At 38.3% G+C, this 20465-nt stretch overlaps 1 protein-coding gene across 1 annotated transcript in view; it reads left to right on the forward strand.

Moving 5' to 3' along the window:
• The window catches only part of AK9 (adenylate kinase 9), a 110142-nt gene that overhangs the window by 77571 nt on the left and 12106 nt on the right, over window positions 1–20465 (forward strand). Inside the window, exons 24-28 of the mRNA XM_057737677.1 lie at window positions 1249–1468; window positions 7536–7604; window positions 14923–15129; window positions 15488–15706; window positions 18797–19010. Of these exons, the coding sequence (XP_057593660.1) occupies window positions 1249–1468; window positions 7536–7604; window positions 14923–15129; window positions 15488–15706; window positions 18797–19010 (929 nt within the window). The remainder of the gene's footprint in view (window positions 1–1248; window positions 1469–7535; window positions 7605–14922; window positions 15130–15487; window positions 15707–18796; window positions 19011–20465) is intronic.

Here is a 20465-nt window from a genome sequence, read left to right on the forward strand (position 1 = left end):
AACTATTGAGCCCATGTGCTGCAACTGCTGAAGCCTGCCTGCCTAGAGCCTGTGCTCCACAACAAGAGAAACCACCACTATAAGAAGCCTCTGCACTACAATGAAGAGTAGCCCCCACTGTCTGCAACTAGAGAAAGCCAGCACACAGCAACGAAGAGCCAACTCAGCCAATAAATAAATAAATAAATAAAATAGACATTGGAATCAAATGTCTAATATCCACCTTATTAAAAAACAAAACTCAGACGGGAGGTTGGGTGTAGAGGTAAAGATTTAGATGTCATTGACAAAGAAGTGACAGCTAGAACAGAAGAGACTTTGCTGAAGTCATCCCTAAAGAAAAGGACACATATCTTACGGCCAATATATGTAAATTTGCCCACTTAATTAGAAAGAAAACAGCATTTCTAAATGCCAGTTAAGAGCTGAAACTGTCAAATGTTCAGGAAAGTCCTATTCCTATGAAGAAGAAAAAGTATTTTTAAATATAAATAGTTATAACAAACCAAATTTTAAACAGGATAAACTCTCATTCAGAAAGGGACCAATATTGAGTCTCTCAACTAAACCAAGCCAAGTTCTCCAAGACTGATTGTTTTATAAATACTCCCTAATGAAAATGTGTTAACATCCCAAGTTATTTTCATGATTCTTAAAGTTTCATCATACTTGAGCAAGTTTGATGATCCTGTTTAATACAATCGTCTTACACATATGAGCCAAGAAGACATTAATTATTGTTGCTGGTTACAAAGGGAGCCAGGGAAGAGGGTGTGAATTGTCCCATGAAAAGAAACATCATTAGAAGAAAAATGACTAAAAGGGAAGGATTCTCAATAAAGGGGTGGGGGGTAGCCAAGTAAACTCTTTATGTAAGGGTGACGCATGCATTAGGCTGGTCACTCGTCCCAAGCAGAGAACTTATTTTCTCTTTCCCTGTGATCTTCTCACAGCTCTTAATAGGCTTCTAATTAATAATAATTGTCTATAAACTGATTGACTGCAGCTTTATACTATAAATATAAAATATTATAATTTTAACTCGGTACATTTGGGAGAAGAAACAGCATGTTTATGCAAGTAGAAATATTAAAAGAAAGAAAAGATACTATAGTAAACTGTTTATAAACTATTCATTGGACAGTTTATATAAAGTTGAGATTTATTAGTACTTTTTTTCACTTTTAAATCCATATTTATAATATAATATTTTAAGCCAATAAAGTAAATTATGAAATTTCCACCTAGTTCCACAGGTTTTGTATTAGACGGTTTCCCACGATATCCTGACGAGGTCCAGTTTCTGGGGGAACGTGGATTTTTCCCAGATGCAGCTGTTTTTATGCAAGTTGATGATCAAGATATTTCTGATCGCCTCCTGCCTGCCCAAATTGGAAAGTGGAAAGTGAAACAAAAGAAGAAATTAGAAAGGAAAAAACTCATCAAAGAAATGAAGGCAAAAATCAAGGTATGTATCCATTTTAAAAAAGCATGAGAGTAAATGTGTTCAGCATTTATCCAATTTATAAAGTGGTCTTTACAAAAGTGTAGTTTTCTGATTTTAATACCACATTCAGTATGAAAACATTTTCATCAAATATTAAGACAATTTACAGTTAAAGGGTTAGCAATTATTTGAGGCCTTTGTGATTATCTACATGTTAATACTTCTCTCTCCAAGGCAAATAAAATTAAAGGTAGTGGTAGCACCAAAGTATCCTTATACCAGATACAGGAATACAGTGGAAGAGGCAACAAGTGGAGCAGACCTTGAAACACAAAGAATTGAAATTTTCAGTGACGTTTTCCACTAGCTCCTGGAATGGTGACACTACCCATTAAGGCCATTTTAGCCTACAGTACAACAAATCCAGGTATTAGCTTACAACATCTTTTCTTAAACTGTAGTCTGAGAAGTTTCCATAAGATGTTGAAAAGTATCATAGACTTCCCTGGTGGTGCAGTGGTTAAGAATCCGCCTGCCAGCGACTGATGAAATTTCTGGCGGAGCTCATGACCTTCTTGCCGATAAACTTTGTTCAGGTTACAGTGCTACTCTATGATATTTAACCATTAAATGCTACAGGTTAATAAGCTGCCAAAAAAAAAAAAATAAGAATCCGCCTACCAATGCAGGGGATACGGGTTCAATTCCTGGTCAGGGAAGATTGCACATGCCGTGGAGCAACTATGCCTGTGAGCCACAACTACTGGGCCCATGTGCCACAACTACTGAAGCCCACATGCCTAGAGCCCATGCTCTACAACAAGAGAAACCACCGCAATGAGTAGCCCACGCATTGCACAAAGGCTAGCACCCGCTCACCTCAACTAGAGAAAGGCCATGCACAGCAACGAAGACCCAACACAGCCAATAAATAAATAAATAAATAAATAATTTTTTTTAGAAAGTGTCATAGAGAACCTAGCAATTACAGTCTTAGGAATCTATCTAACAGAAATGAAAACATGTCCATGTAAAAAAATTGTATGTGCGAATTCATACAGCATTGTTCATAATAGCCAAAAAGTAGAAACAGCTCAATGTCCATCAACTGATGAATGGATAAACAAAATATGGTAAATATCCAGGTAGGGTCCCCTGGCTTCCAACCTAATGTGGCAACATAGGAGCCTCCTGACCTCAGTTCACTCTGAAAGAAATCCAGAAACTAGCCGAGTGACTCCTACACATTGGGCAAGTGAGAAAATACCCATATCACCTTCATTGAAACGGCTGCTGCCTGAGAGTCTAGCTTCCAGTCAGCCTGTGCCGACTCCCATTTGGGATACTGATAGGTCGTGGCACACCCTCAACTACCGGAGCCACTAAAAACAAAGAAGGTGGCTTAAGCACAAAGGCTTGAGAGATGGCCAAGAGCTCAGGCCAGCCTGAGCTGTGTTCATCTTCTACACAGACCACTCTGTCAAAACTGGGAGAGGTGGTTGTTTTATCTAATGTGCAGAGGCCAACACATAGAGTCAAAGAAAATGAAGAAAAAGAGGAATATGTTCCTGCCGAGACCAGCTCGGCCACTCGAGGTGAGTGACGGGTGCCGCAAGCTTGAAGAAGACACAGACACAGACTGAAGAGAAAAGTGGGACCGGGGGGCTCAAGACCTCTCGGATCAAGAGCCCCGCTGACTCATCCCAGGCTGCTTTTATTGAGTTCGTGGGCTAACATTCTCAGGTTACACTCATAAACAATCAAGGGCCTCACATGACTGAGGCAATTATCTTTGTTTACTTCCTGGGTCCGAGTTGAGCAGGTGTGGATTTGAGCTGGGGGTGGAGAGCAAAACAGCCCTGGGGGCAGGAGACCTCTCTCAGATATTAGGGGTCTGTGCCCCACCCGTGTTGGCCCCTCTGCGACTGTGCCTGTCTTAGGTTGTTCCTCCCTTGAGGAATCTTACCCGTCTCTGGCTAACCAGTCATCCTCCAGGGCCAAACACGGTGATATAAGGAAGGCTCTATGTACCACCCCTGTTGGCCCCTCTGCAGCTGTGCCTGTCTTAGGTTGTTCCTCCTCTGAGGAATCTTACCCGTCTTTGGCTAACCAGCCATCCCTCAGGACCAAACAGGGTGATATTAGTCTCCACGCCCCACACCCTCAGCTCCTCCACTGCTCAAGAATCCCATCGCTCGGCCCACATCAAAAAGGTTCCCGAATGTCTTCCCACATGTTCCAAACAGAGGAACAAGATAAAATGCCAGAAACAGACCTTACTGACACAAAGGTAGGTGATTTATCTGATAAAGAGTTTAAATTGTTGTCAGAAGAACAGTGCATAAACAAAGTGAAATTTTTGAGAGATAGAAAATATAAGAAAGTACCAAACAGAAGTCACAAAGCTGAAGAATACAATAGCTGAACTGAAAAATTCAGTACCGGGGTTCAACAGCAGGCTGTAAACACATAAATCAGTGGACCAGAATAGAAAGCACAGAAATAATCCCATGCATATATTGTCAGTTAATTTATGACAAACTAGCCAAGGATGTACAATAGGGAAAAGATAATCTATTCAATAAATGGGTTTGGGAAAACTATACAGCCATTTGCAGAAGAATAAAACTGAACACCTATCTTACACCATACACAAAAATCTACTCAAAATGGATCAAAGGCTTGAAACACAAGTCCTGAAACCCTAAAACTCCTATAAGAAAAGAGGATAAGTTCCTTGATGTCAATCTTGGCAATGATTTTTTTTTTATTTGACACCAAAAGCAAAAATAAATAAGTGGAACTACATCAAACTAAAAAAGCTTCTGCCCAGCAAAAGAAACCATCAACAAAACAAAAAGGCAGTCTAGGGAATGGGAGAAAGTATTTGCAAATCATATACCTGATAAGGGATTAAAATCCAAAATATATAAAGAACTCATCCAACCCAAAAAACAATCCAATTTTTTAAAATGGGCAGATGAACGGAATAGATATTTTTTTGCCAAAGAAGGCATACAAACGACCAATAGGTACATGAACAGGTGCTCAACATCGCATGCAAATCAAAACCACAATGAGGTATCCCCTCTCACACCTGTTAGGGTATCTAAAATCAAAAAGACAAGAGAGAAATGCTGGTGAGGATGTGGAGAAAAAGGAGCCCTTGTACGCTGTTGGTAGGAATGTCAACTAGTACAGCCACTGTGGAAGTCAGTATGGAGGTTCCTCAAGTAATTAAAAAAACAGAATCACCATGTGATCCAGGAATCCCACTGCTGGGTATATATGTCCAAAGGAAACAAAGGCATTATCTCAAAGAGATCTCTCTCCTCCCGTGTTCACAGCAGCATTGTTCACAACAGGCACGGTATGGAAACAGCCTGTGTCTGTCAACACATGAATGGATAAAGAAGGTATTGTTCAGCCATGGGAAAGTAGGAGATCCTGCCATTTGCAACAACATGTATGGACCTTGAGGCCATTATGCTAAGTTTAATAAGCCAGACAGAGAAAAGACAAATGCTGCATGGTATCACTTGCATGTGGAATCTAAAAAAAGAAAAAATCAAACATAGAAACAGAGAGCAGAAAAGTGGTTGCTGTGGGCTGGGAGGTGTGGGAAATGTGGAGAGTTTGATAAAATGGTAAAAAATTGAGCTAGAAGATGAATAAGAGCCTGCGAATCTAATGTATAACACGATGACTATAGTGGATAATAGTGTGCTATTGTTTAATTAAAATTTGGCAAGAGAGTAGAACTTAAATGTTGTCACACACGCAAGATATATGTGTGAGGGGATGGATGTGTTGATTAACTGGGAGACGTCCTTTCACAACGTATACATGTCAGATCTTCATGACGTATACCTTAAATATCTTACAATTTTATAAAGCTGGAAAAATAATAAAATAAATAAATAGTATATTCATATAATGGAGTAGTACTCAGCATCTAAAGTGAATGACCTGTTGATACCCGCTACAACGTGAATGACTACCAAAATCATTATGCTGAGTAAAGAAGCCGGGCAAAGAAAATAGTACATACACCGTGACTCATTCCATTTATACGACATGTCTTGAAAGGGCACCGTTACAGATCTGTAATAGGGCCTTCGTAGAAAGAATAGGGCTTTCAAATCTGGCACGAGGAATACCAAGATGGGACATGAGAGCAATGTTAAATTACATGACAGCCTTTCGTGCTGAAGGGAGTATGTCATTGTTCCATGTGGGCTCAGGGGAAAGAAGCACCATTGGTAGGAGGAAGGTACAGGGAGATGTATTTCAATATTAGTAAGACTTCCCGGAAAGAACAAAGACTGAAGGCAGTGAGCTGCTTGTCAATAGCTAGGCATAGGCTGAGTGGACGTTTGGCAGGGAGAGTATGGAAGAAAGCTCTCTTTAGTGTAAGAGAGCTAATCAGTTAATTGCAATTCTGAGATACTGTGTCTTAAATTACTGAATACATCGTCACGGCTCAATACTCATTAAATTATAAACCAAGTGTTAAAACCATGAGGTTCCTCTTTCACTGCTCAGACACAGTGAATTTGTTTTCATCTTGGAGTTAGCCGGAGGAAATCCCTCTAAGGGCATTGCCATCCATCCCTTTGCGCCACCACACTGCACGTCCCAGGCCATCCCTGTCCCACAGGAAATCAAGGCAAGCCAATCTCTCAGCCATCCAAGAACTGTGGAAGTAAGGAGAGAAATGTAGCAAGACACCAAGCTTCATAAAGCCCGCCCAATCCTGTTCCAAACCCTCTTTCTAACTTTCTCAGTTGGAACAAATACAAACCCTCTTTGCAGCCCCAGCATACCGTGTGCTTTTTCATACCCTTATCTGGGAGTGTCTTACAGCATCCTCACACTAGCTGTATGACACTATGTGAATTAAACCTTCTGACTTTGTTAACTCAAATAAAAAGTGGGGTAATGCTGTCTGCCTTACAGTATATTTTGAGCAGAAAATGAAAGAATACACATGTGCAGTGCTCAGAACAGTGATGGCATCTGGCAGATAGGCAATAATTAGTTAAACTTCACTGACCGCTATTTATTTAAGTGAAATGACCACATGAAAAACAGACACAGGATATGTGTGTGCTTTGTTGTGCACGCTTTGCATTTCTTTGTGGTATATGGTGGTTTCCTTATACGAAAATGCAAAGGAGACTGTATTTTCATAACTCTACAGCACCTATGGTAAAACTCTGGTTTTAAAAAAGGAAATAGTAAGAGTTTTTACAACTCTCACCCTCTGAAAAGCTATAGAATCTCTCTAGAGCTCATGAATTATATTAACTTGATTCCATTCAGTTTTATAATTCTATCTACAAATATTTCTTGAATATCAACAAAACATAAATTATCTGGAGTGTATACTCAATCATTGTCAGATGAAAGGAGCATGGTCCTGCTGGTCCAGACCAGAGCCTCCAGGGCATGTCTTTAGGGCACTTCTCTGATCTCCCAGTATTTAAAGGGACTTGAATTCCAAGAGTCGTGAGCCAGTGAGCCCCCAAACCCAAGGGGGTGCTGGTTAGTTTTCATGCAAACCTTAAGGTCATATCAAAGGACCCATTCATTGCATTAGATTTAGAGACCCCTAGAAAGACTAGAGGACTACCCACACACTATATGTGTGAACACATCCAAAGTGCATATGCTTTCCTCACATGCATGTGTGTTTTTAGGGTTCTTTAGGCAATTACATCTTAATAATATGATGAAAGATGATCAAACATTTTCAACAAATAGCCTCCAAGTATTTCCCTATTTCTCCATGTACAAAATCTACCTCTCCACCAAAAGCAAACAAATAAGTAATACATTTTGAAAAGGAATTCTAAAGTTTATAGAAAAAGTGACTGATCCCAAGTACCATTTATCCCTCTGGAGGGAAGGAGCTGATCAAGAGGTCCAGAGGTGCAAAGATGTAAGTGACATAATTACCACCATCACATGCTTTTCTGGAAAGTATCCTGCCCATATGTTACTCCCCTTTGGAAAAAAAATTAATACCCAGAAAGTAATTTTGTTATTATCCATTAACACTTTTTAACGTCTCTTTCTTTAACAGGATGACATGATTTCTAAAAGAAGGGCTGAACTTATAATAGAGAGAGAGAAAAAAAGGAAAGGAGGGGAGGTAAGTAAATAAAATTGCTTTTTAAAGAAAAAAGGGCACATACATATTTAAAACATATTTTACATATATATAAAATCTCAACAATGTAAAATAAAAAGGTGCATAGAAATCTTTTTTTAAATTTTATTTTATGTTAGAGTGTAGTTGATTTACAATGTTATGTTAGTTTCAGGTATACAGCAAAGTGATTCAGTTATACATGTATCTATTCTTTTTCAGATTCTTTTCCCATATAGGTTATTACAGAGTACTGAGTAGAGCTCCCTGTGCTATACAGTAGGTCCTTGTTGATTATCTATTTTATATATAGCTGTGTATATCTGTTAATCCCAACCTCCTAATTTACCCCTCCCCTGCACCTTTCTCCTTTGGTAACCATAAATTTGTTTTTTAAATCTGTGAATCTGTTTCTGCTTTGTAAAGAAGTTCATTTGTATCATTTTTTTAGATCCCACATGTAAGTGATATGTATGATGTTGTCTTTCTCTGTCTGACCTACTTCACCCAGTGTGATAATCTCTAGGTCCATCCATGTTGCAGCAAACGGCATTATTTCATTCTTTTTTATGGCTGAATAATTTTCCATTGTATATCTGTACCACATCTTCTTTATCCATTCATCTGTTGATGGACACTTAGGTTGCTTTCATGTCTTGGCTATTGTAAATAGTGCTGCAATGAACATTAGGGTGCATGTATCTTTTCACATTATGGTTTTCTCCAGATACATGCCCAGGAGTGGGATTGCTGGATCATATGGCAACTCTATTTTTAGTGTTTTTAAGGAAACTCCATATTGTTCTCTATAGTGGCTGTACAAGTTTACATTCCCACCAACAGTGTAGAACAGTTGCCTTTTCTCCACACCCTCTCCAGCATTTATTGTTTGTAGACTTTTTGATGATAGCCATTCTGACCTGTGTGAGGTGGTACCTGATTGTAGTTTTGATTTGCATTTCTCTAATAATTAGCGATGTTGAGCATCAAAAAGATACATAGAAGTCTTTAAGGAAATACAGGGTTTATGTGCAAGTGCTAAGATTATATATCATTTTTATTTTATGTACACTTTTTGATATTCTATATAGCTATTTACAATGAACATTTATTATTTTTATAATAGAAAAATGAACATTTTTATTTCATTTTTAATTTTTTTATTTTTTGGCTGTGCTGGGTCTTTGTTGCAGTGCACAGGCTTTTCATTGCAGTCTTCTCTCTAGTTGTGGTGTGTTTGTTTAGTTGCCCTGTGGCACGTGGGACCTTAGTTCCCTGACCAGGGATTGAACCTGTGTCCCCTGCATTGGAAGGCAGATTCTTAACCACTGGGCCATCAGGGAAGTCCCTGAAAATTTTTAAAGGAAAGAAAACCAAGATGTTTGGATAAGATGTTTAAATAGTCTAATACAAAATATAATAATACTACATTAAACTATGTTTCTTGGGGATTTTCATTTGTGCTTTTCACACTTCAGCCCATGCCACAGGGAGATAGGCTGGGAGCCTGGGAATACGGTCTAGCCAGAGAGCCTGTGAAGTTGTGCTGAAGCTAAAATATAGATTACCTGGACATGAAGAACAGAACAGGGCAGAGCCTGTGGACGCTCAGAGTCACGTACTGTGCAGGATGTTCAGTACAGCTCCTCTTCTCCATCTGCTGAGTTTTTGAAAAGATGAACCTTGAAGATCATGGATTTTGTTTTGTTTAGAGAGGAGCTAGTCCCCACAGCCAAGCAACTCACATTCAATATTCTATCTTGTAAATAAAATAAGATTTTGTAAGTTAGCTCTTTTAAGTCATCTTTTATAAAATTGACTATGTATCTCCTGCATTTAAGGTATACAAACTGATTTTTGGAAGACAATTCCTGAGATTTTTAATGAGATTTTCTGAGATTAAAACTGTGTATTTTTTAAAAACTTTTTTGATGGGAATTTTATAGGTACTGCTACTGCCTTAGACAAAGAAAGACTAAACACAGTGTAGCATCTTAAGGATCACTTAGTACAATTGTTATAATCAGTTAATATGATGCCCCGAGTTAGGTCCATCCTGACTCCACATAGACCTTGAAGCTTGCTTTCATGCACGGAACCAGGGGTTTTCTCATCATTTGCCTCTTTGTACATAATATGCAGCTTCTTGACTCACGTTTTTACCAGCAGTTAGGGAACCATATGCAGATAAAGCCCTTCCCAGGTTTGTCTTCTCACCTTTAACATTATTGCCTTTACTGTCTGACTTTTTAGCAACAAATGAAGCACTTTTAACATTAGAAATCACTTCAAAGTCTCAAAGTGACTAATTCCATTAATTTCATAGGAAAATGTCGCCATCATGTGGAATTTCCGTCTCCAAATGTGACTGAAGAATATCCCATAAACCAATGGCTTCATACAGATTTACAATGCGTGTATCTCCCAATTCCTTGGAGGCCTTGCTTCTACTCTTACCCCTAGCTCCAGAATCTTTGCTCTTGCCCTGCTCTTGTCTTCTTTGGTGCCTGGGTCCCTTCTACCAAATGTGGGGTAGCCGCATGAAGGAGAATGCCAGGAAGAGCCGTGAAGGATTTTGGTGCTTTTCTAGATAGAGGAGTTGCAAGAATTGGGCTCATAAAGTCATCTCCTGAAAATATCTAACTATCTGAAGACCTGTTCTGCCAGTTTTTTCCAGAGCACAGAGGGCCTCATTTCTGATCTCCACCTTTAACTCCTTCCAGGGGGTGTTGAAGGTCAGCAGCTGCAGTGGCTCAGAATTTAATCCTTGGCGAGGTAGATGGGAAGCGCTGATTTGTAGGTGACAAAAGGCAGAGCTTTCTGTCAGAGTTTTAGTTGCCCTCTTCCGCTACCACTCTAATGGAGGGTGCCCTCTAAGCAAATGCACAAAATAAGAGAACTGACCCTAAGCCAATTGCTTCCTCCAAATTTTGACTACTCTACAAAATCTGCCTTTGTTCACTCTCCAGAAGCCCTCTGGAACAAGAGAGAGAGAGAAAAAAAAGATGTGTACGTGTGTTTGTGTGTGTGTTTTGTCCATGATTTATGGTTATTGTCTGCTGGAGGCTGAATGAACTTATTCCTTTATGGTGGAGGAAAATCTCTGAGACCATGAATTTTAGAACATGTGTCTCCTAACATAAGGACTGAAAGATACTAGATGTAAGGAAGAAAGCAGCACTGTTCCAGAGGACCAAAACGCCACTTATAGAAAAATAAAACCTTTTTTCCCTAAAAAGAATTAAACTGTGGGTGTCCCAGATGGTCTTCTATGAAGATGTTTAGACTATTAACCTTTTAAAAAATTTAACATTGCACTGAAGGAACTAACCATAGCAATGTGATGAGAAAAAGAAATAGCTTACATGTTGAAAAGTAAGAACAAAATTTAATATTTGCACAGAATTTGATTATCTAGAAAGGCCAAGAGGGTTAATTGCAGAAAAATTATTTAAGGTTGCTCCCACCAGCTCCTCATGTAACAGTGGCATTTGTCCCCATGAATAAAAAAGGTAAATAATTTCTAAAGTAGTCAAATAATCTGTCTAGAACACGCCAGGTGCCACAGAATGTTGGTTGGTGCTCTTCACCATTTTGGGCAAGATCCAGTCTTCCTGCCTCTTCTCATCCTCACATCTTAAATGGAAGCACAATACAGCCTGTCCTGTTCACATACCCAGAGCTTATAGTTGTTCTGAATTAATCAACGTAGTCCTTCATTCAGAAAAATGAATGGACAACCGAGGCTTGCCATATACTTGAAATTATTAATACAAAGAAGAACCAATGTGAACAAACAGGATAATTGACTAATTGACTCTAAAACAAATAGACAATACAGGAAATATTATTGAACATTAAAGAAAATTCCAATTTACCTCAGATACTTCAAGAACTTGTATCCTTAAAACAAAAACAGGATGGTAACAAAAACCAGGCAGCAAAAAATAAGTTCATGGAAACTAAAATATAGCATTTAAATTAACTGAAAGTTTAATAAAAACATTAGAAGAAAAATTAAAGAGTTTCTCAAATATAGAATAAAAAATGTAAGAGATAGAAAATACAAAAGAGAAAGCTAGAGGTATGTGGAGTCAATCCAGGACATTTAACATCCAATACACATTCCAAAAAAAGTGAAAAGAGAGAAATATGCATGAAAAAAAGATATCAACAAAGGAATGTGAATAAGATTTGCATCAGACTTCTCACCAGTAATACTGGGTGATAGAAAACAAAGATAATACCTTCAAAATTCTGAATGAAAATGGTTTTCAACCTAGAATTCTATACCTAGTCAAATGATTTATAATGTGCGAGGATGGAGTGGAAACATTTTCAGATATTTAAGGTCTTGGAAAATTAGGCTTTCATATATTCTTCCTAAAAAAAGTGAAATTGTGTACCTCAGATTGGAACTTGAACCCAGGTGCCAGGACTCAAACCCAGCCAAAACCCATGGTCTTCCAAATGAGATCACACACCTGGTTTCAGGACTTAATGAAGCTCAGGTTCTTGATATCTCATCACAGAAAGAATTCAGTGAGACAAAGTGACGTAAGAAGTAGATTTATTTAGAGAGAACCACACTCCACAAACAGAGTGTGGGCCATCTCGGAAGGCGAGAGCAACACCAGGGTATTGGGCTGTCAGTTTTTATAGGGGTGAGTAATTTCATAGGCTAATGAGTGGGAGGAGTATTCCAGCTATTTCGGGAAGGGGCAGGAATTTCCAGAAATTGGGCCACTGCCTACTTTTTGATCCTTATGGAACTGTCCTGGCGCCTGGGGGTATGTCATTTAGCTTGCTGAAGTGTTACAGTGAGGCTCAAGGTCTAGTGGAAGTGGACTTGTCCGCCATCTTGGACCCATTTGGTTCTGATCAGTTTATGTCATGTCCTCGGGCTCTGTCATTCTTTCAAGGTTGTGCCCTTCCCCCTTCCCTCTTGTTTCAAAAGCAGCCAGTTGATATGGTGAGCAATCTTCTTCCACCTACAAAATAAAACAAGAACAAATAGAAATATGGGAGGAGGGGCGGAATAAGAAAATCATTATCCAAATATGGGGCAAATTAAAATATGGCATGATTTTGAATAATGAGAAAAAAATAATACTTGACCTTGATACTTGAAACATTCTTCTTAGAATGGTCCCTGTTTCTTGATACAGAGTTGCATCCCTTCTGTCATTATCTTCCACTTCAGTGAATAAATGTTATGTAATTAAATATAGAAAGTAATGTTTATTGGACTTCCATTTTCAGAATCAATTAAATGCTGTTTCCTTTCAATTTTTAGAATCAATTTCTTCATGAAGCACTCAATACTTAACTACGGTTACAAGCAGAAATGTAAATGTAATAATACTGGAGACAAAATTTAGAAACTGAAGAGAGGGAAAAGTGGAAGGAAAAGTAAAGACATCCTCTTGAATTGTGGGGAATCAGAACATACATCTAAAAATGATAATTCAATAAATAGAGATTTGGGGGTAGGGTTTAAGGTTATAAGCACTTGGTAAAGAATTAAGAATTAAAAATATGACTGAAACCGAGAAATGGGCAGAATAAAAGAGAAGAGGGGTAATGTAAGTTAGCTAAATTTCTCCCTGTCACTAGCAGGAAAGAGAAACCAATGGTCAAGAGTGGGTACCTTTTACTATTTATTTTGCTATTTTCTAAACTGGTTTCTATAGAACAACAACAAAACAAAACAAAACCCCGCATTGTTTAAAAATGCAAGAATGCCTAAACAAAAATCATGAGATGCATGTTCTTATATGGAAAGAAATTTAAACATATCACTAAATGATTTTTAAGCAAGTTGTAGAAAATACAATGATCTTATTTACGTATAAAATAAAATTGATTTTATGTGTGTGTGTGTGTGTCCAAAAGGATCTTAATCAAATTGTTAACCAAAATTATTTTCAAGTAGGAGAGTGGAAATAGGGCTGGGAGTATGAAGTGAGACTTTTTTTAACCCCACATAACGCTAAATAATTTGATCTTTATAGCAAAAATGAATTTCTTGTTAAATTTATATAGTTTAATTTTTTCAATTAACAAACGAGTTGCAAGAGCTAGTAAGCAGAGTTTGAGAGGGGAGCAACAGTTCATCTGAAACTGAGACGTCCACAGCTTATAGTGTGGACTCATCCCACCATACTTTTAATGATCCTCAGCACATCAAATCTCAGCCTAAAAAACTGTCAAAATAAAAGAACAAGAAAAAAGTAGTAAGAGAAGCAAATGGCTTCAAAATGCAAATAGAAAAGAATGAGAACTGAGAAACATAGTGCCAGACTCCTGGGTGAAGAAGAGCCTGGGCACAGAGCAAGGAAGGACCCTTATCTTCTCATCTTCCTCCTAATCCCAGCTCCAGGGACTTTTAAAGGAACCAGGGTCTCAGCGGGCTAATCAGAAGATCGCAGGGAAGACATGATGAGAGGGCAAACAGTAGAGCAGGACTAGAAAGGAGGAGAGAGTCTTAAGCATGATTTAGGATTCCGGTTCTTGGAAACTGGATGTGCGATAATGGAGAGCGAGGAGTTAGGATAACTCCCAGGCTTCCCACTGGAAGTATTGTCCTCTGGGACAAGGAATACTTGAGGGCAGCATGCACGCCTGGAGGCGGTGCAGAAGGGTCAATACAGTAGGGTTCAGTTTCATGCAAACTGAACTACAGCACTTCGAACTTATACAACACCACTTAGTACCAGTATCCTGTCTTTAATATAATCTTTTACGTGTTATTCTTGTTTCCTCAGATCATCTGCAGCTTCCCAAGGGGCATGTACTATTCTATTAGTACAGTGCTTACACAAAATGACAATAATAGCTGTAATAGCATAATAATAGGAACAATAGCTATCATTTGCATGCTTACCATGTACCAGACAGTTTTCTAAGGGCTTTGCATGTATTAACTTATTTAGCGCTGCCAACAACCATGTGAAAGTTACTTTCCTTATTCCTGTTTTACAGACGAGGAAACTGGTTCTGGCCAAGGTAACACAGCTCTATGAGTTGCATTAAACACTGTTACTGAAGACCGTGAAAAACCTGTAACGTTCTGACAACTATAGCATTAAATATTAGCAGCTAATATCTTGTCTATGTATTTATTTAGGGGATTACTGTGGTGTTAGAGTCTTGAAGGCATTAAATTTCTTGGGTGCCAGATATGTGAAATTTTACTATATTAGTGGCATGCCATACTAACCAACATCCACTTATTCCAGAATATTCCAGATGATTAGTTAGCAGTGTCATTTGTTCCATATTTTATATGTATGGTAAAAGGGAATAGTTTCTTCCTTAGGCCGTTAGAGAAGATGAAGACATGAGTGAGGAAGACCCTGAAGATGAGGAATATGATATTGAGAACATCCTCGAAGATGAATTTCCAAAAGATGAGGAAGTGATGAGTGAGGAAGATGAAGAGCAGGAAATTGATGCGCTCGAACGCCTGAGAGGTGAACTGGGAGAAAAATTTGAAACAGATATGAGTAATTTACAAATAATACAGGTTATTACTTTTTCATTTTTCATAATTCAAAAAATAATGTTTGAGAGTGAAACAAAAGCAATTTGGTTTATGCCTTGATTTCTCTTTAACATTTCAAAAGAAAGGTATATTTTTAGGCGTTAAGTCCCTTTCATCAGCACCACTTACAATTATAAAAACTAGTTAATAAATCAAGGGCAACATGGAAGCCACGTAGGGTCAAAAGTTTTAGCTGCCAACACGCAGTCACTTGGAAGCTGAAAAATATTTGTTCTCTAGACTGAAGTAATCAGTTACTAGCAATGTCTATGTACTGTAATTAAATACTGCCAGCCTCCTTCCCAAAACAACTATTTGGTTTTATGGTTTTTCTCATCAGGAAGAATTTGAGAAGTTTTTGATACCAGTAATTCTCATTAATGGAGCTCGGAAAATCCACATTGTACAGTATATGTTGAATAAGAAACTGAAACCACTGGTGGAGAATCGTGCAAGCATTTTTGAGAAATGTTATCCAATATCATCACGCATTGCCCAGAAAATGCTCACCTTTACCTACAAGTATATAAGCTCGTTTGGCTACTGGGACCCTGTAAAGGTAATGTCAGCAAGTACATCTGAAAGCCATGCTCTTTCTCTTCTTTCTTTCTTTCTTTTTTTTTTTTTTTAAGTATGTCTAAGAAGAAGATAGTGGATAAGTTCAAAAAATTGTAAGCATTGTACAGTATTCTTAACTAGCTATAAAAATGTGTGCTTGTTTTCATTTCTGAAGTAGGAAAAGTAGTGAAAGTGTTTAAATTTCTTTTGTCTGTTTCTGTAGAGATAATCCAGTTCCAACTTGGTTTTAACTCTGTAGCAGAAGATAGCAGAAATATTTTCAAACTAGACATCTAGCGAGCTGAACTCTGACACTAATTTGCTATCTAATTTTAGACAAGTCCTTTAAACTCTTTGATTCTGTTTCCTCACCTTTAAGGTGGCAGAATACTGCCATTAGGTCACTGTGATCAAATGCAAGAATATAAAGTCCTCTGGAAAGTGTGAGATACCACATAAATTGTGCCTTTAATGTTCACCACGAACTTATTTCTAAGTACTGTATTTTTATGCATTGTGGACAAACAGATTTAATGTAACTGGAATTCAGTAACTTCAAATGTGGAATTGGTTTTCAAATAATTTCAAGATGCCAAAATCTTAATCAAAAACACACCAGCCACTGTTCCAATTCCTGGAAATAGAGCAGTGAATAAAACAGACAAGGTTCCTTTTGTTGTGAGCCTTATATTCTAGTTGGGTTGGAGAGAGAGGATAGGCAATAAATAAACAGATTCTTGTCAGATTGCATTAAGTGCTATAAAGACAATAAAAGACTGTCTCGTGCCCTCTCGACCAGTGTACCTTCTTATTTCCATCCGTGAAGCACAGTGGAGAAGACCATGCCTCTGGAGCCAGACTGCCTGAGTTCAAAACCACCATTTACTAGCTGAGTGACCTTGGGCAAATTACTTAACCTCCCTGAGCCATTCCCATTTGCACAGAGGGAATAAGAATAAGTCCCTACCTCACAGTATTGTTACAATCACTAAATCAGTTAATTATTGTAAAGTGTTTGCAACAGTGCTTGTGTGTGTGTGTGTGTGTGTGGGTGCTCAGTTAATATGTTATTGTTGTTATTAACATATATTGCTTATTGATCACTGATAAAAAGTATTTTGGAGGAAGGGAGCCATGTGCATATTACTTGAAACCTCCTTCGTGGTTGATAGTGATATAATCAGTCTCAATTCTACTTAATTGTGATATCTTCTTTACCTTAATGGTAAGGATATCAGGAGAAACCTTTTCAGATATCATGCTGAAATACAGAAACACTATGACAGTTCCCGCCATAGAGAATCAGGTAAAGTTAAGCATGTATTAGGATCAGCTGGAAAGCTTTTGACAAATAGTAACGCCCTAACCTTCTCTTTGAGATGGGCAAGAGAGAGGAAGCAGCAGGCAAAGCTCGAACCCTATTTAAGGGGGTGGGGAGGGTAGGATGAATTGGGAGATTGGGATTGACTATATACACTAATGTGTATAAAATAGATGAGTAATAAGAAAAAACATCAAATCGTACACTTTAAATATATGCAGTTTATTGTATGTCGATTATATCTCAATAAGACTCTTAAAAAAAAAAAAAGAACCCTATTTAAGGGCCCGTATCCAAACATAATTAGGATTGTACAAAAATGCCCTGTGGAGAAATGAGTGTATGGTCATGGGAAGGATTTAAACATATAAATAACCATTTTTCATGGCAGTTGGGAATCTTTCTGGGTGCCTGACAATTCGATGTTTCTGATTTGATGACACCTTGGGTATTCTGACCTACAGAGGAGAAAGATACATGCTAGATATTTGGGGCGATAGCAGAAACTATTGTAAGAATTCACAATCTGAAATGGAATCATTAAACTTTCAGCTTTTCTTTTATCACCAAGTGTAAGAAATAGAGCAGACATTCCCACCCCATCCCTGAGTTTCTTCTTATCCCTAGCATTTACCCCCAGGCATGAACAGCATTCCAGCCCAAGAATGGTGATGCTGACAACGCCGCTGACCTGTGACAGCTGTCCTGGTGTAGTTCTAGGGGAGGAGCAGTATTACCATACTGTTTCCCCCCTGCTCTGTCAGGTCCAGGGATGACTGATGCTCGCCATCTGGTGATGGAAAAAAGATAGCCATTTTATTACCTAGTCATCGTCATCACCAATGCAAAGATGCGGGACCAGTCCTTCCTCTCCGTTCCATACCGACACCTCAGGCTGCCTTTTGGGTGTATTTTTCCCTTTCTTTTGGCGGCTTCTGATGTTTATGTGTGTGGGATTGCATCTGTATAAAAATGTAGAAGAGAAGCCAGTGGGATTTGTCCCACCAGTGTACTCCCAAAGATAACCCTGGACCCCACCTGCGTTAGTCTATTCATGCTGCCGTGACGGAACACCACAGACTGGGTGGCTTAAACCACAGACATGTATTTTCTCGCTGTTCTGGGGACTGGAAGTCCAAGATCATAGGTGCCAGCCGGGATGGTTTTTCTGGTGAGGCCTCTCTTCCTCGTGTATAGATGACCACTTCTCACTGGGTCCTCAGTGCTTTTCCTCTGCGCTCACGCACTCCTGGTGTCTCTTTCTCTTCTTATAAGGACACCAGACCTCTTAGATTAGAGCCTCATTCTTATAACCTCACGTAACCTTAGTTGCCTCCTTAAAGGCCCTGTCTCCAAATACAGTCACTTTGAGGGTCAGGGCTTCAAACCCGGATTTTGGAAGGACGCATTTCCATACATTACACCACCTTAGGAGTGGACCTGTTTGTGGAGATAAATTGGCCCACAAATATATCCAAACACCTTTACCCTCCTTGGCAGAAACATGCAGTATACGCTAAAGACACTGTAAAGGAAGCAGAAGGACTATAACTGTCAGAAACTGAAACCTATTTAAGAAAAACTACATTTATTGCATGAGAGTATAAAATAATTCTTTCTTTTTACAGCTTTGTAATATCAATATTTGATTATAATTAGTTTTCTTGTTCTATAAGAAAGATTTTACAAATTTGTCTTTTCAGAGGTATTTGGGGGAAATGCTGTTTAAAATAAAGCTAACTTAGTAATTCAGTTGTGTATATATTGCAGCTAAGTGAAGGAGAGACAATCAAGCCAGTTGAAAATTCAGAGAATCCACTTCATCCTGTAATCCATCGTCAGTATATTTATTTTTTATCTAGTAAGGAAACCAAAGAAAAATTTATGAAGAACCCAATCAAATATATCTGCCAACCCAAACCTAAGCCTACGATGCCCATTAGAATTGCAGTTCTGGGGCCTCCAAAATCTGGGAAAACTACAGGTAAGGCTGTGTTTGCCTTTACTATCCTTAAGCATAAAAGAATCTCCTGAAAACCAGGGCCACTTTTTCTGGAAACTAGCTATCCACACTGACTCAAAAAGAGACAGAACACCTAAAGAGGCCAATAGCCACTGAAGAGAAGGCACTCCAGAACAGCCCAGGATCAAGTGATTTTGGACGGAAATTATGTCAAATTTTCAGGGAATTAAAAATTCAAAAGATACTGCCTGTGTTTTTATAAGCTTTTCGAGAGCAAGGGAGAAGAGAGTAAGCTGTCCAATTTATTTTCAGGTTTTTTAAATTAAAGAGTATAGTCCATGCAATTAACAAGGAATAAAAAAAATACAAACGCATTTTTAAATTAGCATGACCCTGATAGCAAAACCTAACAGAGATAATATGAGCAAAGAAATTACAATTTATCTATAAATATAGTCAAATAACAGTATATTAAGATTTTATTAGCATAAACATTAGATTTAAAATTTTATAAATATAATCTACTGTATTAATAATTTAAAAAGTGAAAATCCATTATCTTAATCATTGCTGAAAAAGGCATTTGGTAAACTATACTGTTTGAATTTTTTTTTTTTTTTTTTTTTTTTGAATTTTTTATATCTTGAGACCGTGGGGGTTTTTGGTTTTTTTGGGGGTTTTTTTTTTAAGGCAAATGGTCCAACAATAGGTGAACGTGGTATTTTAAGATGACATGATAACCACATGTGGTTGTTCTCAATGAGAATAAAACGGGAAAGGACAGATACCAGAGATATTTAAAAGGAAAACGACAGGACTTAATGACTGATGGCATAGAGAATGAAGGGGAGAGATGAGGTCAAAGATTAATTTGTCACCAGAAATAACGAAAGGGAGTTTTGTGCTTTAGTTCCTCAGATGAAAAATGTGTTTTCCCCGCTTAAATTTCTTAACATGATGAAGAGTCTTTAATAGTTGTGTTCTAAAAGCTCACAAAAATAATGATATTTCTCAAAGAAAGCTGTATATTGACCTTCAAAATAAGATCCTACAACCACAGCAAAAAGTAAAATGTAAATGAGACAATCTTACTTCTCGATTTTTGTTGAAATAGAGGTTAATTTTTTAACACAATGTCAAATTGTAAAAGCTTAATTGTTTTTACAGCTTAAAAATAATAGGTGTGACTCTAGCGTTTGTGGCAAAGCTGAGAGGAAGGCGGCTACGGCCCTCACAGGGTGGTCCCTCCTGGGTGGCCCTGATTGGGGCCAGTTAACCTGTATCCCCCGTGGGACCAGATGAGTCTCAGTGTTCCTTGCGCACTGCTGCCTCCAGAACATGATGAGCCGCGTCAGAGCACGCCCACATTTACCCACGTTTAACGGTAGCCAGAAGCCATTCTCTGTGGTCTCACTTGGCAGAAGCAGAGGCCAAGCCTGAGTCCCCAGTGGCAACATCTATGTGCCCTTGGACAAA

This window comes from Hippopotamus amphibius, chromosome 6 (genome assembly GCF_030028045.1).
Source record: "Hippopotamus amphibius kiboko isolate mHipAmp2 chromosome 6, mHipAmp2.hap2, whole genome shotgun sequence".
Taxonomy (NCBI): domain Eukaryota; kingdom Metazoa; phylum Chordata; class Mammalia; order Artiodactyla; family Hippopotamidae; genus Hippopotamus; species Hippopotamus amphibius.